The 21,182-nt window shown below is 38.8% G+C and overlaps 1 protein-coding gene across 4 annotated transcripts in view; it reads right to left on the minus strand.

Annotated features, from left to right (window-relative positions):
* The window catches only part of SNED1 (sushi, nidogen and EGF like domains 1), an 83,039-nt gene that overhangs the window by 16,945 nt on the left and 44,912 nt on the right, over positions 1–21,182 (minus strand). For all 4 annotated transcript variants that reach the window (XM_087964970.1, XM_087964969.1, XM_087964968.1 and 1 more), the window contains 10 exons: positions 19,542–19,667; positions 16,311–16,415; positions 14,986–15,099; positions 13,675–13,794; positions 12,636–12,752; positions 12,438–12,554; positions 9,757–9,870; positions 8,936–9,109; positions 4,972–5,085; positions 597–710 (listed from right to left, as the gene is read on the minus strand). In XM_087964970.1, coding sequence (XP_087821096.1) covers positions 597–710; positions 4,972–5,085; positions 8,936–9,109; positions 9,757–9,870; positions 12,438–12,554; positions 12,636–12,752; positions 13,675–13,794; positions 14,986–15,099; positions 16,311–16,415; positions 19,542–19,667 — 1,215 coding nt within the window. The remainder of the gene's footprint in view (positions 1–596; positions 711–4,971; positions 5,086–8,935; positions 9,110–9,756; positions 9,871–12,437; positions 12,555–12,635; positions 12,753–13,674; positions 13,795–14,985; positions 15,100–16,310; positions 16,416–19,541; positions 19,668–21,182) is intronic.

Below are 21,182 nucleotides of genomic sequence, written 5' to 3' on the forward strand. Positions count from 1 at the left end.
CAACTTTTTCAGACGGTTCAATTTCATTAAGAAATACATCACTTAAGTGACTATCCGCAATGACAACCTAACTATCTGTAATGAATAGCCTCATGACAGGGGAGATGTACAAAAAGTCTAAAAATAATAGGAATATATCACAGCTGGCTCAACATAGCCTAGTCATTGCAGATTATCTTCATTCTCAATGAGATGAATAGGAGACTACTTCATGCCATCTAAAATCTCTATCAGAATGTATAAAACTTGTAAATCTCTTAACAGCATTTTCTAAGAATTAGAACAGTGATATGTTCTAATTTATACTGTGCACAGACCAGCTAACAAGGTTTATACAACCTACAATGGCTTATACAACCTAGAACCAGCTACAAAGTTTATTCAACCTATAAACACCCTGCCTTCCAATGTCAGAAGGAATAACTTCTTTAAACAGCTATGATTTTTACTGTAAGAGTTAAATTAACATTTATGCTGAATAAAACGTATTTATGAGACAGATCAAACAGCACAAAGATGTTTATCTTCCACTGTTAGTAAGAAGTAATATTGGAAGTTCTGAGAACTTAGAATTCATTCATTCATTCATTATTTACCCATTTCACACTGCGCTCCAACGAAGCCTTCAGAACAATGACAAATAAATGATCCTGGCTGGTCTTTGCAGACTCCACCATTTTTGCATGGACTAGACTGACATTCATTAATTTCTGCAGGTGTGACAGAAAAATTAAAAACTAATTGAGTTATTCAACCCAACGGTAATGATGTGCTAGAAAAACAGCATCACTGAACATCTGTGGAATAATTTTTCATAAAGTCCAAAGCTATTGTCTTATTTACCATTTCAATTAAACCTTACTATTTTACTTTTGCAAAGTTGCAAAATAACCTTCGTCCTTGATAGTCATGCTCCTCAAAATTTTAGAACTGCAATGAATTGTCACTAAAAACTACCGAGAGCAAAAATTAATGAGATTTAACAATTATTTGTGCAAGCAAAGGGACAGCAGAATAAAATGAAGATCAACATATGCAACAAAGGATGCATTATAATTAGTACTACACTGTTGTGAGGGAGGGAGGTAGCCTCGACAGAGATATGCAAGATCCTTGCCAAGACAATGAAGGATAAAAAGCCCAGAAGAGACAGAAAGCATTTGGAAGTGACTATACCTTTGGTATAGCTGAGGATATGCTTTAGGATAATGTACATTTCTTAGAATTATATGCCAAGGAATGTGACTACAGCCATACTTAATTGCAATGATTGTAACAACAGAATTCCTAGGAGTCTCCAAAAAAACCAAAACCACAAGGTGTCATTTATGACTGGAAGAATGACTCATTCATGTGGCTTGTCCTTGTGTGCCCGTAGCTATAGTACAACTATGCCTTGACAATATTTGTATCAAAATGTTGTTCTTTTCATATTCCTTATCAATGAATGAGACAGCCTTAAGTAGATGTCAACTGTACTAGTATACAATTATTGTTTTTCCCATTCAATGTTCAATGTGTAATCAGAGGTTGGTTTTAGTGTGTTGGGATTTGCGAGTAGATCCGCTCCTTCTGGTATAGCTAGTCTTCATATAGACATTTTTCTCTTAGCATTTGTTCTTCTCCATAAGGACTGTGCTTCTTGACATCATTTCATGTCTCTCACCTTCCAGCTACGTTTGACACTAGTTTCTCTCAATATTTCCATCAAAGTAGAGGAGAGAGGACCAGATCTTTACAATTTCATTCCAGAAAGAAGGGACATGTTACCGCTAATTTATTTTAAGAATATCCTGGAGTTTATCTGTACCATAAGATATATAAGATACAATAGCCATATTTTTTGTGATTACAGGTTCTTAAAATCCACAGTCGTAACTTGGACTCTGAAATCTTTGAATACTATATGAGTGGGTATCAGCAACCTTGAAACAGAACGGTATGTAGTTCTCACTTAGCTAAGATAATTGGGATTGGAATTTCTGTCACTAAGCAATGTGGTTGTAAAACACTTCATGTGACCATGTGGCTTAACAATGGCAATCCTGACAGTCCCTGCTGCTATTGTTAGGTGAGGTTTGTAAGTTGTTAAATTAGGACTTCCCGCTAGCTTCCAACAAGCAAAGTGAATGTGGAAGCTGGCACAAAGTGGCAAGTTTTGGGCAGCTTGCAAGCAGGCCAGTGGATGGCTGAGTGTTACAGAATGCAACCCAGTGAAGATATGGCTGCTGCTATGAACCACAAATGTGTCTCGGCAAAGGTTGGCTGCTGCGGAGTATGGGAGAGCATGCAGGTGACTACTGTGACATGACGGGAGCATAGCCAGGCAGGAGAGTGTCTGCAGTGGAGTGTGGTAAGGGGCACACAGGTGGATGAGCAAGAACAGGTGGTGGGTGCTGCAGAGTACAGGAGGGAACAGACACAAAACCATCTGTGTGTCTCTGGTTCCAGTCCCCCTCTCTCAGAAAGCAGTCAATAGCTCAGGTAGTGATCAGAACAAGACTGACTTGAAAACACATATGCATCCCAGAAAAAAAGGTGGCTCTCTCACGGGGCATGGGATAGAAATCAAACAAATCAGACTAGATTTGTTAGAGGCTGTTCTGAATTGCCACTCAATGTACAGTGCTTCAAAGAACTGATTTTCATGATTTTCCTCACTGTCTGATGATGTGCTGAAAAGGGACAGCAGCAACAGATTAACAGGACAACCTTATCCACCCCAGGAATAAACAAATGCAACAAAGGAAGCGGCTAATTTTATGTTGTTGCTTTTATACTGACTCAAGCAAAAATAGATGTACTTGCTCACAGCAGGTAAAAGACAATAGCCACAATTCTATAAGGAGTGAACTGATTAAAAAAGAGGCAGATTTTATTTTTGTTTATTTAGTTTGCTAACAGAGCCTGATGAAGAAATAAATATAAATATAATGCAATACAATACATCCAATAGTCAAGGAATGTCCTGGGATTATTCTGTAATTTGAAAAAGAACTGTGGAATGTACTGACCACCATTTTATAATATAACTTTCTATTTGTTTGGTTAATATTCTGCTACTTTCATTTTTTGTGAAATCCTCCCCTTGTAAACAATGGCATTATTTCAAGCTTGCATCACTCCATTCCTCAATAAATTATTTGCAGTGCTCCCAGCACTAATTCCTCTCATTCTTCTTAGAAGGCTGATAATTCTATCTCAATTGCATGAATGGCTGGGGGTTTTGCCTTTATGTCTGTCAAAACAGAATTTTCACATCTAAAAGGATAATGGGCAGTTTTGCTCTTCGCCCAAACAGGTAATGGAAAGAACAACTATCCAAATTGTGATCCAACTGATAAAAGTCTTATTCTGAGACTAGGATATTTCACGCACCACAAATTTAGTTATTAAGATTATCCCCAACATCTGGAGGTCAGGTGCATTGTGATTGGTGAAAACTGCACTTAAATGGAATGCACTTTAATTTTCCATTTTAATCTGATCTGCTGTGGACATTTTGGGATGTGATCTTTTTGATTTCCTTATTTACTTAGAACTCTTTCTTCATAGGAAGAGCTCTTCTCCAGAACATATGGAGAAGTAACAGGACCTTGCCTGAAGACTTCTTCCTGCCCCTCTCCAGCCTCCAGGTATTCAGGCAAGAGATCTGAAAAGAATCCAAATCTGAAGGAATTGGTTTACAGCTAAATCGTACAATAGCAATAGTACTTAGATTTATATATATCATTTCATAGTCCTTTACAGCCCTCTCTAGGCGGTTTACAGAGTCAGCATATTTCCCCCCAACAATCTTGAGTCCTCATGTTACCGACTTCGGAAGGGCAGAAGGCTGAATCAGCCGGTGAGACTCAAACTGGCAAACTTCTGGCAGTCAGTAATCAGCAGAATTAGCCTGCAATACTCCATTTTAATCACTGTGCTACCTGTGCACCTGTGGCTTGGAATTCTGTAGTTTGATACATCTGGTAAGATAATGACTGAAAATATTGGTCAGTTGCCAAACAAGTATATTTTCTACATCCAAGGACTTCTAGGTTACAAAACAGATTTGCAATTTCACAATCCTTCTAGACTCATGGCTCTGCTTCACAAGCAAGGGGAAAGTATGCCCTTAGACTACTGCAACACATTTTATATAGGGCTGCATTTAAAAACCACTCAGAAATTGCAATTGGACCAGAATGTAGTGGCCTGTTGTGTTGACTCATACCCAATGTTGGGAACATATAACTCCAATACTGTCAAGTCTTGTACCAATTGTTGGTTGGTTTTTGAGTATAATTTAGAAGTGGTGGTGTTGACAAGGAAATAAAGCCAAGAAATGCTTCTTTTCAGTGGTTTAGGAATGGTCTCCTATAAGAGATCAGACTGGCTCCTTCCCTGATGATTTTTAGACAGAAATGAACATGTGAACTTTTGGGAGAGTGTTTCAGTTCAGTATGTCTTGAACCATATTCTATTCATTTTTTCTTTTTGTTATTGTGATTGTGTGGATGATTTATTGGATTGTGATTTTAAATGTAGATTTTAAAATGTTTACTTTGAATTGTACTGTAGATGTTTTGATTAACTTTTTGTTTCAAAGAGCCATCAGATTGCAGTGCGATGTGATAGACAAACCAACAAAAATGGCTTAAGAACCTTTATGCAAATTTTTATATTTATTTATTTATTCAATTTATATAGCCATCCAAATAGCCCAATGACAATGTTTTAAGAAAGCTTTCAGGTATGGCTATCATATATGGGCTGCAAATATTGGAAGTGCACTAGATGGTAGAAAAGTGTTGGGATTTTCTGAATCTCTTTGTCATCTCCAAGTGGTCATTTGACTTTGGCACCCCATATGTAGTAGCCCAGCTTTTGAGATCAAAGGTTCCAAAGTATTAATAGAGTTGTGATCCAATGAGAAATGTACTTTACTAATAAACAATTTCCTAGCAAAGATATTTCCTGTTCTCTTACCCAACTCACAGTTGTTTCCTGTATAGCCAGTTTTACACAAGCAAAGGTAATGGGCAATTTGATCTTTGCACAACCCCCCATTCAGACAGGGTTGAGATCTGCACTCATCGATTTCTGTAAAAGAAGGTAAAAGAAACAGGCATCACCTATCTGCAGTGGAAAATCTGATGCCTAGAAAGCATCTGGAAAGAGACTGTTGCATTCTTGTTTCTTAAGTTATAAGTATATAGATACGGGGTATCATTAGTTTGAACATTAAAAAATGTGCATATTAAAAATAACCCTTCCTCCCAATCATCAGAATTCAGGGTTGCACAATGTTGGTTTTTAAAAGAAGTAACTAAACATCCAGGGACTTCTAGGTTACAAAACAGATTTGCAATTTCACACTACTTCTAGATTCATGGCTCTGCTTCACAAGCAAGGGGAAAGTGTGCCCTTAGACTACTGCAATGCATTTTATATAGGGCTGCATTTAAAAACCACTCAGAAAAAGGAGAAAACAATTGCAATATCTGCTATTGTCCCCAAAACACATTTCATATGGGTGAGAAGAGCCATATCTGATACAAAAATTTCTAGATTCAAACCCTAACAACCCGAAGTGGAACTAAGAGATCCATCCAAAACATCAGAGAACTGCCACAACTCAGTGCAAGTAATTGTAAAAAGTTACAAATGGACCTTATATCTGTATACATAATGTCACTGTAAAAGACAACTTCCTAAATTCTGGGAGATTTTTCTGATGGTTTCGTAGACTTGAAGCATATACACTGAGGAGTAAATGCTTCATCCCTTCTTTAAGAAGAATTACCTCCCTTTGGAATTTTATTAGTTCTTTATTGTAGGGAAGAATTGTTGGTTATTATTGTTGTTGCTATTATAATCATTGTTATAATTATATTATTGCATTACAATGATAAATATTGTTGTTATAATCATTGTTGGTTATTATGTGCACTGATAACAGTGAGCAGAAACTCCGTATGGAAATGTATTATAATTATAATCATTGTTGGTTATTATGTGCACTGATAATGGTGAGCAGAAACTTGTTATGGAAATGTAGTTCCTTCCTTCTTCCCTTCCCCCTCTGTACCAATAAAACACAGGTATAATATTTAAAATACAGAAAAATCATTCCTGAAACAATAAAAAAATACTGACTTCTGCAAACCATAGCTATTGCTAGAAACTTGCAACCTTTATAATCTCACAGAAGGACGATTGTAAGATCAGAAATATAACTAAAATTTCTGAAAATTATGTTTATGAATGCCAAACATCATGGGTGGTACAATTGGCAATGTAAACTATACATGACTCAAACTTTAAATCAGAGTAAATACACATATGGTTATTGTACAGGAGATTAGAATATCTGGTAATATGCCAATTTGAGCTAAGATAAAAAAAAATCCCCTATGTGAAACATGTAAGATATTATAGAAGTATGTAGGTATTGTCCATGAAGAATCTGCAATTATTCCATAAAATGGAATGATTGTAAACCTACCATTTTGTAAGTTTATAAACCTCAACTTTTCTATTTTAAATTTAATTAAGACTTTATCTGAACCAAGCATGAATGAAAGAGTGAAAAGCCACAATATGTCACACCAGAGTCAATTTGTCTCTTCAGGGATGAGAAAAATCTATGCAATAGGATGTGATGAATCAGGAACTGACTCCCCCCTCCCTGTGCTTCAGCCAAAATTTGAAATTGCAAAGTCTCAGGCCAACCGCAAAGTAATGCATCCAAGTTCATTTGAATGAGGGACATGAAGAGTGGCTTTCGGAAACTTCCAGGGTACAGGCATCTTCATAAGCATAAAGATGTTATTTATTTATTTATTTATTTATTTATTTATTTATTTATTTATTTAATTTATTTATTTGATTTGCCAATTGTTTACAAGATAATAAGTATAAGTGTATACATAGTTGTGAATACATGAAATGGGTGCATATAAGAAAAATAAAAGAGGAATAAGAGAAACAATAGGACAGGGACGGTAGGCACGTTGGTGCGCTTATGCACGCCCCCTACAGACCTCTTAGGAAAGGGGTGAGGTCAATAGTAGACAGTCTAAGTTTAAAGTTTTTGGGGTTTGGGGAAGAAACTACAGAGTCGGGTAGAGTATTCCAGACATTGACCACTCTATTGCTGAAGTCGTATTTCCTGCAATCAAGTTTGGTGCGGTTAACTTTGAGTTTGTATCTATTGCGTGCTCTTGTGTTGTTATGGTTGAAGCTGAAGTATTCATTGACAGGTAGGACATTGCAATGTATGATTTTATATACCATGCTTAAGTCAGACCGAAGACGGCGTAATTCAAGGTTTTCTAGTTCTAGAATTTCAAGTCTGGTGGCATAAGGTATTCTACAACGAGTAGAGGAGTGGAGAACTCTTCTTGTGAAATATTTCTGGACTTTCTCAATTGTGCTAATATCAGATACGTAATGTGGGTTCCAGACTGATGAACTGTATTCAAGTATTGGTCTAGCAAATGTTTTGTATGCTCTGGTTAGTAGTGTGATATTACCAGAGAAAAAGCTACGTAGGATTAGGTTAACAACTCTTAATGCCTTTTTGGCTATGTAGTTGCAGTGGGCTCTAGCACTTAGATCATTAGAGGTGAGTATTTCAAGGTCCTTTACAGAGCTTGGGTCATCAACAAGATCTTGACTATTCAGCTTGTATTTTATTTTCTGATTTTTTTTGCCAATATGTAAGACAGAGCATTTATTTGTTGAGATTTGAAGTTGCCATTTGTTTGACCATTCTGATACATAGTCAAGATCTTTTTGTAGGGTAGCAGTATTGTCTGTGGTATAGCTGCAAGCCCAGAACTTCTGCTTTATATAGTTTAATGATTTTGGGAGTTAAGGATATTACATCAGTCATCTGTAGGTACCATTGATTACAGTAGATAACAGGAGTTTCCTATTATTTGTTCAGGATGATAAAGGGAATTGCTTCTCCTTCACAATAAACCCTACCTATTCAATATCTATTCAATATCATGGCTTCAAAATCTAAGGGACTGGTTTGGACAAAATTCAACAGCACTTTTTTGTGTGGCTGTTAATAAAAATAGGATCACCAACATGATTGCCAACGTGCAATGACATATATGGTATAAGAAGAAGAAGAATTCAGTATCTATATCTTGTAGCCATATCAGCATTATCTTTCTCTTCTAAAAAGTGTAGAGCATTCGATTTTGCCTGCTCCTGGTGCTAGATAACTGCTTGTCCTAGCAACAAGTCTCCTATAATTAGGATATTCTCTTTTAATGGTAAAAAGCAGGTACAAAACTGGGGAGAAGTTCTATACTAAAATCTCATTTCTCTACCTTTAAGGCAGAAAATTGACAGAGAAATAACTTTCCAACCAAAGAAACTTCATACACATATATCATATATTCATTATATTGCTACAGTGGAAATAAATCAATAAATGCCAGCTTTCAAAACACCTGCAAAATTTGAAACCATCTTGGTGCTATTGATAAGTGAAATTAGTTTATATTCTCCCAACTATCATTAAATATGTATAAAAGCATTCTCATATCTGAACTCTCCAGATGTACTAGCTTCAGTTCTCCCTAGTCAGACTAATTATTAGTCCAGTGAATCTCAAGGTTATTAAATTAGGATAGTCAGAAGCAGAGCAGTCTCCAAATATTTTTTTAAAAGCATAATCAAAGATATATAGAAATCAAAAGGAGGTTTGATTTCATTCAATCATTCTTCCAAGATTAATATTTTTAATTGTTACAGAGTAGTGCTGAAAAATAAGTCAAAAGAGAAATGGTTGTTTGAAGTTGACAGAAAAAAAGTGGTCTCACTTTTTTTCTGTTTATCACATACATACATATGTACACACACACACACACACACACACACACACACAGAGAGAGAGAGAGAGAGAGAGAGAGAGAGAATATCAAATTACCATTGCATTCTGGTGGGTCACTCCAGATGCCTTTTTCCAAACATAGGCGAGGGTTATTTTGGGAATTCATAATATAACCAAGAGCACAGTGATATATTGCCAAGGAGCCCATCTTAGTGGAGTTAAATGCTACCTGAGCATGCTTCACTTCAGTGGGGATTCCACAGTCAATCTCTAAAATAAAAAGAGTGAGAAAGAGTGAGAAAGAGTTAGGGGGGGGGGAAGAGAGAGGGAGAGGTTTATATCAGAAGATAAAAAAGCAATGAGTGCCATTATAGTCTGACTTGCATAAATAAAACCTCACAGTGATGAGCTTTTGGGTGTAAATATAAATATAACATTCATGCGTGATGCAGAGTTATTTTAGAAAAGGTATTTTATTGTAGCTTGCCATTAGGCAGGCTTTCAGCTATTGGCATCCAAAAGAATGCAACCATACCTGCATGCTTATTTAAAGAATGTTACGAATGCAAGTTTTGGCACAACTTCTAATCAATATGGATACAAACTTTAGTTCCCTAGTCTCTGAGGGAAGAGAAAATTGTTTGCAAAGCTCTGGGCTGTAAATTCCAGCATGCTTTACCCTTCTTGTGCTGCCAGATTTTAAACACCTTTTTTTTTCTGAAAATAAAAAAAAACTGTGAAGTAGAATATTCTAGAATATTGGTATTTCTATTCAAAAAAGAAAACCGGTGTTTTGTTTAATAAAAATGTAGGCACTGCCCTCTTTCCTGGCACAGATGAATCTCATGGTGACAATTATTATCTTTTCCAACAAGGAAACTTCTTTTCTAGGGTGTATTATGCTTTTCTAATGTTACCTGATTGGCAGTGTCTTCCTGTGTAACCTGCAGAGCATATGCAGACATAGCTGTTGCCAAAATCCTCACAAGTGGCCCCATTTTTACATGGATGCAGGAAACAAGGAGAAGGAGCTGTAAAACAGATTCCATTCCAGCAGGGTAAATTGTTCCATTCCCAGCTTACAAAAGGTTCTGTGCAGGACCTTAACATAATACAATTTCACTAATGGCAGAAATTGGAGGTTAGATGGAGGCTCCTGTCTGTTGAAACATTTTCTCAATGCAAGAAAAAACATAGGGCTACGTTAGACTTGCCTGGCACCCCAGGGCATGAAATAAGTGGCTGGTGAAAAGGCATTAATATGACCCTACCCAATAATATCATATGACCATTGGAAATATCACGGATGACCAATCTACAGCCAAATATGTATCCTTTAGGCAGCTCTTGTTATTATTACATTTATACCTCCTTTTTCTCTGATGGCTCATGGCCAGACTTTACCCTATTACAATGACACTATGAAGGGCTGGGTTAAGTCACCTAAATGAGCTCCATGATTATGTGAAGGGTTTGCATTTGGCTCTTCTGGTCTCAGTCTAGCACCTTAAACATTAATATAGCTTAGTCCTTCAAACCTGCAAAACAAAGCAGTAATTTAAAATTTCCCGGAATCTAAGCTGATATATAGTTCATTAAATTAAATTGCTTCTACAGTCTTGGAAATATAATGACTTGGCACTTGGCACTTATGAGGTAGGCCTAATATTGCCTTTTCACTCATCATTTGTTTTTATTTTCTCTTCCTTCATATTTGGTCTGTTCAAGCAAAAATCTATCAAGTTATTTTCTACTAAACATATACAGTATAAGGTGGGAAGAGTTTTGAAGTGCCAATCAAGTTCCAGTGAAAGACTACTCAAAACTTATATCCAGTTGAATTTAATGGGACATAGGACCAAAAATGTATGTATATGGCTGAAAATTTCCTGTGCTGCTTTCATGAAGATAATGATCATGACACTGAGGATGAAAGATTCAATAACATAATAGAACAGGATAGAATATTAATGTTCTTTTTGGAAAAAGTGAACTCTTTTGAATTGGTATCCAGGTTGTTTGAGGGATGTAAGCAGAGGTGGTATTCAGCAGGTTCTGACCAGTTCTGGAGAACCGGTAGCAGAAATTTTGAGTAGTTTGGAGAACCGGCAAATACCACCTCTGACTGGAGATTTTACAGTATCCTTCCCCTGCCATGCCCACCAAGCCAGGCCCACAGAACCAGTAGTAAAAAAATTTGAATCCCACCACTGGATGTAAGTAGCAAAAGATTGAGGCCCACAGATTATCTTAAAAACATATTAAGAGGTGAACGCAGTTACATTAGCCAGGCTTCAAGTTGTTTTATAGTTTGACTCTCTTTGATGCAGATGTCATTAATTTTTATCAAAGAGGTTAATCACGTACAGTAGGCAAGAGTTGCTAAACTATATCTTTGCAGTTTTACACAGGCAGCATGAAAGCTAATGAAGCATTTGAACATAACCTTTCCCTCACTTTCTCATTTGCTTTTATTTTAATGTACCGTATTTGCCGGCGTATAAGACGACTTTTTTTCCCTGAAAAAGATGCCTCCAATTGGGGGGGTCGTCTTATATGCCGGGTCGTCTTATACGCCGGCAAATAGTAATTGGGAAGCACTGCGGCTGCCGCGGCTGAGGCACTTTGCGCACCGTGGAAGCGAATCCCGTGAAGCCGAAAGGAGCAGCCAGCCTTCTCCCAGCTCCCAAGGAAGCAGGCTCGCACCGCCCGAGCTCCGCTTAGGTATCCGGCTGGGGCTGTCAGGAGTTGTTACCGCTGGCGCGGCTCGCGCGGCTCCAGTCCGCGTTGCCTCGGGAAGGGAAAGGCAAAACCAGGAGCCGCTGCTGCCATTGCAAAGCGCCGCCGCGGCTCTTCCTTTTGCCTTTCCCTTCCCGAGGCAACGGGACTGGAGCCGCGCAGGAGCCGCGCCAGCGGTAACAACTCCTGACAGCCCCAGCCGGATACCTCAGCGGAGCCCGGCGGTGCGAGCCTCGTTTCCTTGGGAGCTGGGAGAAGGCTGGCTGCTCCTTTCGGCTTCACGGGATTCGTTTCCACGGTAGACAAAAGTGCCTCAAAAAATATATATATGCAAAAGTGGAAGGCGTGCGGAAGAGGGGGCGAGTATATAACAAACTATATTTTGAGTGGAAATGTTGGGGGGTCGTCTTATACGCCGGGTCGTCTTATACGCCGGCATATACGGTAATTTTCAGGGGATTAGGATATGACTGAAGACTGCATTGTCTTTCAAATAGGAACTCCTAGAAGCCAAAAGTAAAGGATGTTGGGAACTGTAGTTCAGCAACAACTGAAGGAATATACTCTGTCCTCTGGATTAAGAAACAAATTGTTATTCAAAGGCTTATCACATTTTTCTAACAATTACAATAAATGCTATTTTAAAATATCATCTCATGGTAATTACTGTTGGTAATTATTTTAAATACTAATGCAAAGTAGGAACTTCCTTAGCTTTATTCTTTGGGGATAGGAACACCTGCTGCTTAATGAATGAAGAACCCAACCACAAACCTCTTGCCCAGCCCAAAGGCTACAGGCAAAGTCTTTGGATTCACAATTATGCTCCAGTAGGTAAAGATCCCTCCTATGCCAATACCTATTTCGCAGTGCCGTCCAGTGTATCCAGGCAGGCAGTCACATTTATACTTGCCAATATAATGGAAACAGGTGCCCCCATTATGACAAGGCCCTGAGGTACAAGGATCAGGTTTACCTATAAGAACAAAATATTTTAGTCACAGAGTGTACAATTGCAAAGCATTCCAAGGGGACAAAATGGTATGTCATTGAGTACCTATCTCACAGTGTTTCCCTTTAAAGCGGTAGGGACAGGTGCAGTGGTATTCCCCATCTGATTCCTTACAGGTCCCTCCATTGCGACAGGGTCCAGAGCTGCACAATTTGGGTCTTGCTGGCAAGAGAAAAGTAATAATACTTGCTACATATCCTTGAAAATAAACCATCCCACGCAAATGGGATGAAAGGAGTTGTCTGTTCCTTGCTTGTCTAGTCCTTTCATCACATTAAACCAATCCCTAAACTTCCACCAACCAATCCACAGATATGGATTGTGAATAAATGAAAGCTAGAAAGCCAAATACTTTGCCAAAACCTATTTCTCCATAAATAACATTCACAAATATTGCCAAGCCAAGCTTTGTTTTAAGAATGGTTTGTTGAACAAGCTGGCATTAGACAAAAAGGGGAAGGGGAAAGTATCATGGAGCACACGAGGACACTCAGATAATAACTGTCTACAACTTCTTAAAGGGATGGGGTCTTGTGTGACTGTCTGCCAACCCCAAGAAAAGAAGTGCTTGATTTAAGGAGTTGCCAGCAGTTCTCTGCATGTCCCCATGAACGCTCCAAATTATCTTCAATACAGATTGTCCACGTAAAACCATACTTTCCTCCCTTCCAAATAAATACTTCCCAGCCAATTTGAGGAATTCTAGGAGTTGAAGTCCACATATCCTAAAGTTGCCAAGGTTGAGAAAGACTAAATCTGATAATTCTTTCTTAGATAAGATGTTAAGACACACCAACCAAAATGTAATACTTTCCAAAGGCCATTATATTGGGTACTTTTTGATACAGACCTACAAAGGATCCTATCATGACTGTTCTAACAAGAGAATACTTCTTCAATAGTCTCACCCAACTTTGGCTGGCCCTAGGATGAACCATGCACTAGTTCAGTCATAGGAGAGAAAAAACACCAATCCTCGCAATCAGTTTCTCACCCAATCCTGTTCTGGGTGAAAAGGTTGTCTCTCATCAAAGCAGGTTTGAGAATGTAGATTCTGTTCAACCACCTCTGTGTTGTCAAGTACCTTTCTCACAATATTTCCCAGTGAAGCCTCGGGGACAGTCACAGGTGTAGGAGTCTTCATGAGCATCACAAGATCCACCGTTCAGGCAGGGCTCTGAGTCACATGGAGAGGTTGGCTCAGCTGCAAAAGCAGACATGGCCTCACATGGGCTGATGCTAAATGAAAAACCCACCTGCCCCATGGAGACGAGCTCAATTAAATGACATGTAAAAATAGGACACATCTCTTTGAATCCAGATGCCCATGGGTATTCTAGGCCAGGAGTGTCAAACTGGTGGCCCATGGGCTGGATGCATGCATGCCACGCCTACCCCATGAAAGGGGAAAAACATCACGAAACATCACATGGATGTGGCGAGTTTGACACCCGTGTTCCAGGCCTTGCATCCTGGAATCCTGGGATTGCAGACATAGTGGTGGGATTCAACCGGTATTACTATCAATTCGGTGACTATGTTTTAAGTGCACATGGGCGCTTTGCGCTCACGTGCGCCAGACACGCACGTGTAAAAAAACCTTAAGCTGTGCCGCCCAGACAGCTGAAAAGCACTGCGGGCAGGTGCGTAGCGTTTGAAAAGCCTCTTTTTTCCTGCTTTTTCAACCTCAGCTGTGCCGCACAAAGCAGCTGAGGCTGAAAAAGCAGGAAATAAAGGACAGGCAAGAGCCCGGTTCGGTGTCTGCTGCTCTTCAGAGCTACCAGTTCTATAGAGCCGGGCAGAACCGATAGCATCCCACCCTCAGGAATGACATCATCTTAAATATACACAGGGTAAAGATGGAGGCGTGGTTGGAGATTTTGCAATATTCTAAAGAGTGATGGGTAACTCTTTTTCCCATACTGCATGGCTGAGAAAAAAAGCACCCTATTCTCTGATGTTAATGTTCATTTTAAAGGAACTGATGCCAAGAAAGTATCAATTTCAAAGGAGGATTGTTTTTTGAAAGATATAGCAGGTTCTCCTTCCTACTATTCACAAACCCCAAACTTAACAGCCCACTTGATATTCTCACCAATTTCACGCCATTTACAAGAGAAAGTATAATTTGCATGAGCAGCATAACCAACAAAGATGGTGCAAGTCATTTGCACATTATTTTCCCACACTACCATGTCACTTGCATGTTCCTTATAAATTACATTGCATTTCTCAAGATTGCTTTTCTCCCTCCTTCATTTTTAAACCTATCCCTTAACCTTCACTAACCAGGTTAACTCTTGATTGGCATCATTATATGACATACTCCTCTCTTCCCAATCATGTTTCTTATAATCAGGACACACTCTAATCCTCTGAACCTTTTTTTACTTACTGTGATTAGTGCCATAATCTGTATGGCACACACAAAGGTAACTGCCACCATACTCCATACAATAACCCCCATCAGGGCACTGGGTGTTCATATTGCAAGGTGTAGTAGTCACTTCTGCAATAGATCAAAGGCATATGTAGGGCGATTTCCTATTACACAGCTGAGCACACTACAGATGAGCTTTATAATGATGAGAAATGTCACTCATTAAACTCAGCAGGATCAATTATCCACCTCAAGGAAAATTATCTACTTTACTTACAAAGCAAGGATATATAGGACACACAAGAGAAGAAACAATGCTGCATGGCATAAAATTGTCTTCACTAGACTAAACCTTCAGTTTGGTCACATTATCAGTCACTGGCTTGATATGATCTGTAGTTCAAAAGAACTGGAGGGTATTAGCTATAGATACAGATTCAGATCATTACTCATGGCCAACACAAATCTGGACTGTTTTCTTGGTTCTTGGTGCTTTCAGTGATCATATGCCAGGGAGAGGCTCTGAAGGAATCAAAACATTGGTTGGGCAGTTATGTAAAAACAGTTATTTTGCCCATGTTCACAAATGGAAATGTCAGTCAGAAGTTTAGGCAAGACAGCTGAGGTGGGATCAACATGAAATCATCTCAGATCACTAACAAAGGCAAACAATAAGCATTTAAATGTGCAACTAGTATAGTATCTTTCATGCCCAGAGCAGCCTTGTTTGAGTGGAGAAGTATTGAAGAGCTATAGGAACTGATCCTACTTCATCAATGAAGAAAATTAGGTAACCTTGAACTAGGCAATCCATAATGAAATCCACTATGGATATATAGATAAAATAGGAGTTTGAATGAGTAGAGAAATCATGCATGCTACCTTCTTAACTTCATAGGAAGTTAAGAAAAATGTAATTAATCACAAAGTTAGATAATGTCAGGACATCCTGAGGGACAAATCTTCCAACCCAACTGACATGGTGGTTGTTGCAGATAAATTAGGAAGCAGAAGTATTAGCTATGTTCGCCACCTTGAATATGTGTGTATATTTGTATAACATGCCATTGATGCAATACGATTGCATCGTATTATACTCTAGGAATTTCTAGAGAGGTAATCTTTCACAACACAAAAAATAGAATCCGATAACATCTTAAAGACTAACCGGATGATTATCACGTAACATTTTATGATTCAGAGCTGATCCATAAAAATTTACACAGAAGTAAATGTGTTATACTTTAAGGTACCCCAGTATACCCCGTCACCTTACCACACCTGCAGCAAGAATCTAAAGATAATAAAATGTTTGCATAAATCAGAAAACTTTCTCTTACCCAATTCACAGAGAAGCCCAAAATATCCAGGTGGGCAATGGCAAACAGTAATATTTCCATCCAGGCACTTTCCTCCATTCCGACACTCACAGTCATCTGAGACTTCTGCAAAAATTTGAGGGAGGGAAGAAGAATATTGAGGGGGACAAATTAGACTCATCTGAGCCAGCAAATCTGAGGCCTTCATTAATCTACCTCCAGTAACCAAAGTAGGATGATGCAGCCTGCCGCGAGGAAATATCAGAATTAGAGCTTGCTATGTATCATGAAGAACTTTTACTTCCTTTTCTTGTAACATTGGTTATTTTCTTTAATTAATATCCAAGCAATGGCAAATTACAAACCAGCTGTGCTCCCCACAGGAGTAATCACACTTTACCTATTAAATACTCCCTTGTGGTGGGATCTGTCCTTGGTTCAACAACTCTAATGAATCTTATTGCTTTTTTTTTACTTTAATGATACAGCAGACACTGCCTATTCTCTTCCTAGAAGACAGTATGAGCCAGGAATTAGTGCCTGTAGGCTATAGAGTGGGAAAAGCTTAATGAAGATAAATGAGGTCAACAGGAGATAGAGTGGGAGCATGAAAGAAACTAGTTCTCCAGAAACTGGAGAAAAAATGGCCTGGATAATAGGCATTAAAATAAGAATTAGCAACACATGATGGGAGCTGATTCTATTCTCTGTGTAATAAGGACAGGTAGCCCTATGTAGTGTTGAAAGCCCTTATTTTACATCAGCCAGAGTTCCCTCCAACTGTACCACCAATTTTAATATTGCCATTGCTGAAAATCAGTGATACAATTTCCTAACATTTTTAGGCAGAAATACCAGTGGCGGTGAAAGTGTAAAGCTTAAAGCAGACTTTATATAGTTTTTTTTTAAATCTCAAATTCCTTTCAAATACAATACCAGTGAAATGTTAAAATCCTGCTTATAATCTTTTACTGCAGCCCTGTCTCTTGTATGAGCCTTGGTTACTAAAAATTGATAGAATTTTTTTTGAATCAACATTTCTCAACCTGAGCAATCTTTTAAGACTTGTGGACTTTAAGTCCCAGAATTCTCCAAACAGGAGGCTGACTGAGGAATTCTGGGAATTAAAGTACACAGTCTTAGTCACTTAGACTAAGAAACACTGCTCTAAATGATAGCAATATACTAAACATACAAAGATCAAAGTTACTTCTGGTTTTATGTTGTGCTCACATTTGGCTTTTAATCCCCAATTTGAAATGATTAAAATCCCAAATCTGCTTTTGAAATAAATTTGACATCAGAAAAACATTACAAACTGTTTATTCTGAAAATTCTGACAGCAGAGTTCAAGAAAGGAGATATGATGGCCATGACACACACACTTAAAATAGTAGCTACTGCACCATACATCTGAAGTTGTGTCACTATCTCCCATGTCATGAGTACCATCACATGCAAATGGCGACATCAATTCTACTATTAGTTTGCTAGCTGTGTCAATGTTTTCTTTTGCAAGTTCCTGACAGGATCTTATCATTACTACCAGTGGTGGAATTCAAAGTTTTTTACTACCGGTTCTGTGGGCATGGCTTATTTGGTGGGAGTGGCTTATTTGGTGGTCATGTGACTGGATGGGTGTGGCTTAGTGGTCATGTGACTGGGTGGGTGTGCTTGGTGGTCATGTGTCTGGGTGGTCATGTGTCTGGGTGGGTGTGCTTGGTGGTCATGTGACTGGGTGGGCGTGGCCAACTCAATGTCACTCATATCAAGGGGTGCCTCACCTGGCCCCTCCCCTCCCAGCCATTTCTTGTCACCCAGCCTCAACTTATCTATAGTTCTGTAAAAATGTTGTTCACCTTTTTTGACTTTATTATCTGCATACTATAGATGTACTTTCATGGACCACTGAAAAGAAGAAATGGCTCACATGCTTTACCCAAGAGTGTGATAGGCAACAGGCTTTTAAGGGGCTGCCACAACGAAAGGGGGACAATGTATTTAACAAAGAAGCAGAATGCAAACAAGAAGCAATGGATGGAAACTGAACAGAGAGAAGCAACCTAAAACTAAGGAGAAACTTCCTGAGAGTGAGAACAATTAACCAGTGGAACTGCCTGCCTCCAGAAGTTCTGGGTGCTCAATCATTGGAAGTTTTTGAGAAAAGACTGGACAGCCATTTGTCTGAAATGGTATAGGGTTCACCCCAAGGTCCCCTCTAAGTATTATTCTGACACCTTTCCCAGGATTTCTACTCAGAGTTTGGCATCCTCAGTTTTCTTGTCTGAGCTGGGGGTTGGACTAGAAGACCTCCAAGGTCCCTTTTCAACTCTTGTTAAACACATGTGTATTTTATGCTCTGGACTATTGACATTGAATGCATGTAAACCCTGAAAAATATGTGGTAGCCCTGGGCAGAAGAAAGGCAGAAAAATCACTCTAGGTGTAGGGACAGTGTAAAATATTAACACATGATGAATAATGGAACAATTGAAAATAATAGCACAGAGTTTTATCTCTCTCTCTTCCTATTTTTTTTCTTTCTTTCTTTCTCTCCCTTCCTTTCTCTCTCTCTCTCTCTCTCTCTGTCTCTCTCTCTCTCACACACACACACAGAGAGAGAGAGAGAGAGAGAGAGAGAGAGAGAGAGAGAAAGCACTTAACAGACAAGCATTTTGGAAGCAGCTCCTTTAAATTTCTCCAAGGCTGGAGTGTATTCCCCCACCCCCTCTGTCAGACCGCACTCCTTCTCAGTCCAGACACTTTAACTCACACAGGGAAGGCGATACTTGCAGCGTCCATGCCTTTCTTCCTTTCCCCCAGGGAGAAAGAGGATGTGGGGAACGGAAAGCTAGGAGAGCGATCGCAAGTGAGCGACCGGGCGACTGGGTTGGGGGCATGGCCAGCCAGGGGTTGCCACTGGTTCAGCGACCCACACCAAATAACCACTACCGGTTCACCCGAGTAGGTGCGAACTGGTTGAATACCACCTCTGATTACTACTGATAAATCTAAAACAACTGGGAATTTAATGTGGTTGGAGACAGCATTAGCAGTAATTTTTCCAGAGCTAGAACCTGCACAAATGCAATCACTTTGAAAAAGAAAACAAATGAAAAACAAATTGGTTTTCTGCAAACTACCCACCCAGACTGCAGAGTTCCACTGCTAATTTGGAAATAAATATATACAGGCATGAAGCTCAAGGAGAGCACAAACATTTTGTTTAGTGTGTTTGACTCCAATACTTACTATCTCTGCAGTCAGTGCCTGCATATCCTTCTGCACATTCACAAACATAACCTTGACTGCTTTCAAGACATGTGCCATCATTCTGGCATGGATTGGAGCTACAGGCATTAGACATTCTAGGGCCACCTAAAAAACATCAGTGAAGTACTCATGAACGTACTCATTTCTGTAGCACAAAAAAGAATATCAGAACATCTTCTCAGTATCAAATACAGAATCTGGTCTTTATCTATAAAGCCCTACATGACATTTGGCCTGATTACTTTTGGGACACCTATCTCTCATAGTATCCACCCAACCAATCCTATCTCGCAGGGTCGACGTGCTTCATCTTCTTTCGATTAAACAATGCCATCTATCAGGACTGTTATACACCTTACATGGTTGTATTTTGTGAGATGGATGGCTATATAAATTAAATAAATAAATTTGATAACTAAATATAAATGCTCTGCTTCATCACCTGACTCCTTGAGATCCAGATAACCTCCACCCTGCTGGTATTTTGGACAATCTTGAAGACATTGCTCTTCACCTAGGCCTTTGGCAAGAGCGATTGGGTTTCCCTTCAAGGCAATGTGGGTTTGTTTGGTTGTTGCCTGGTTTCTGCCATATTTTCTTCTTTGTTTTTATTATTGTGCTATTTTATTGTTCTATATATATTTATCTGGGAACCATTCAGTAGGATTGTATAAAAAATTATTTAATTAAATACACCTCCTTCTCTTGATATTCTATAGGGAGGACACATGAGAGGTAAACACAGATGACTTTAGATAATCTAGCATCCCCAAAATGTAGGCTCTCAAGTTAAGAGGCAGTTCCTGTATGTCCAGTTTTACATATCAATACTTTTTACCACTGCATAGATATTAGGAGGACCTACATGAGTGTAAAAAGTCTGGTCACTTGTGGGCAATGCTTTACTAAGGATAAGATAATGGATGGAAAGTTCTGCCCAAGAAGCTGATTCTACCTTCTTAACAGGGCCTGCCTCAAATAATTTGGACAGAAGGCTAAAAATATCTGAAATTAATCTACTTTGATACCAATATTTCTTTTCACAAAGCTGATCAACAGAATACAGATAAGTCCTTGACATATAACCACAATTGTGACCAGAAAGTTCATAATTAAGCAGCATGGCCATTGAGGCATCACATGATAGCACCCAATTTTAAGACCTTTTTTTTGATATGATGGTTAAGTGAATCACCATGATTGTTAAGCAAGACACCATGTGATTGTAATTTGTGACCCTCCCTGCCAGCTTTCCTATTTATTTTGTTTATTAGAAATAAGATGGGAAGGTTATTGCAAACATGTGACTACAAGATGCTGCAACTATTGTACTATAAATGTGAGCTAGTTGCCAAACATTAAAGCATAATCACATGTTCATGTGGATGGTGCAATTGTTGTAACTTTGGGGATGGGTCAAAAGTCATTTTTTGCTGTCATAACTTTGAACCATTGTTAAAAAGTGGTTGTTAAGTCAAGAACTACCTGTAATTCTTAAATGGATTTTGAGGTGTGATTTGTGAATCAATTGCCGCAATGATTTTTTAAATTATTGCTCTATTAATACAGAACTTCCTTGGATTCTGCTACCTTTTTTAGTTGTGGTTGGCGGGGGGAAAA

This window comes from Notechis scutatus, chromosome 4 (assembly GCF_049901735.1).
Source record: "Notechis scutatus isolate UNSWTSFEM ecotype Mainland chromosome 4, rNotScu1.2, whole genome shotgun sequence".
Taxonomy (NCBI): Eukaryota; Metazoa; Chordata; class Lepidosauria; order Squamata; family Elapidae; genus Notechis; species Notechis scutatus.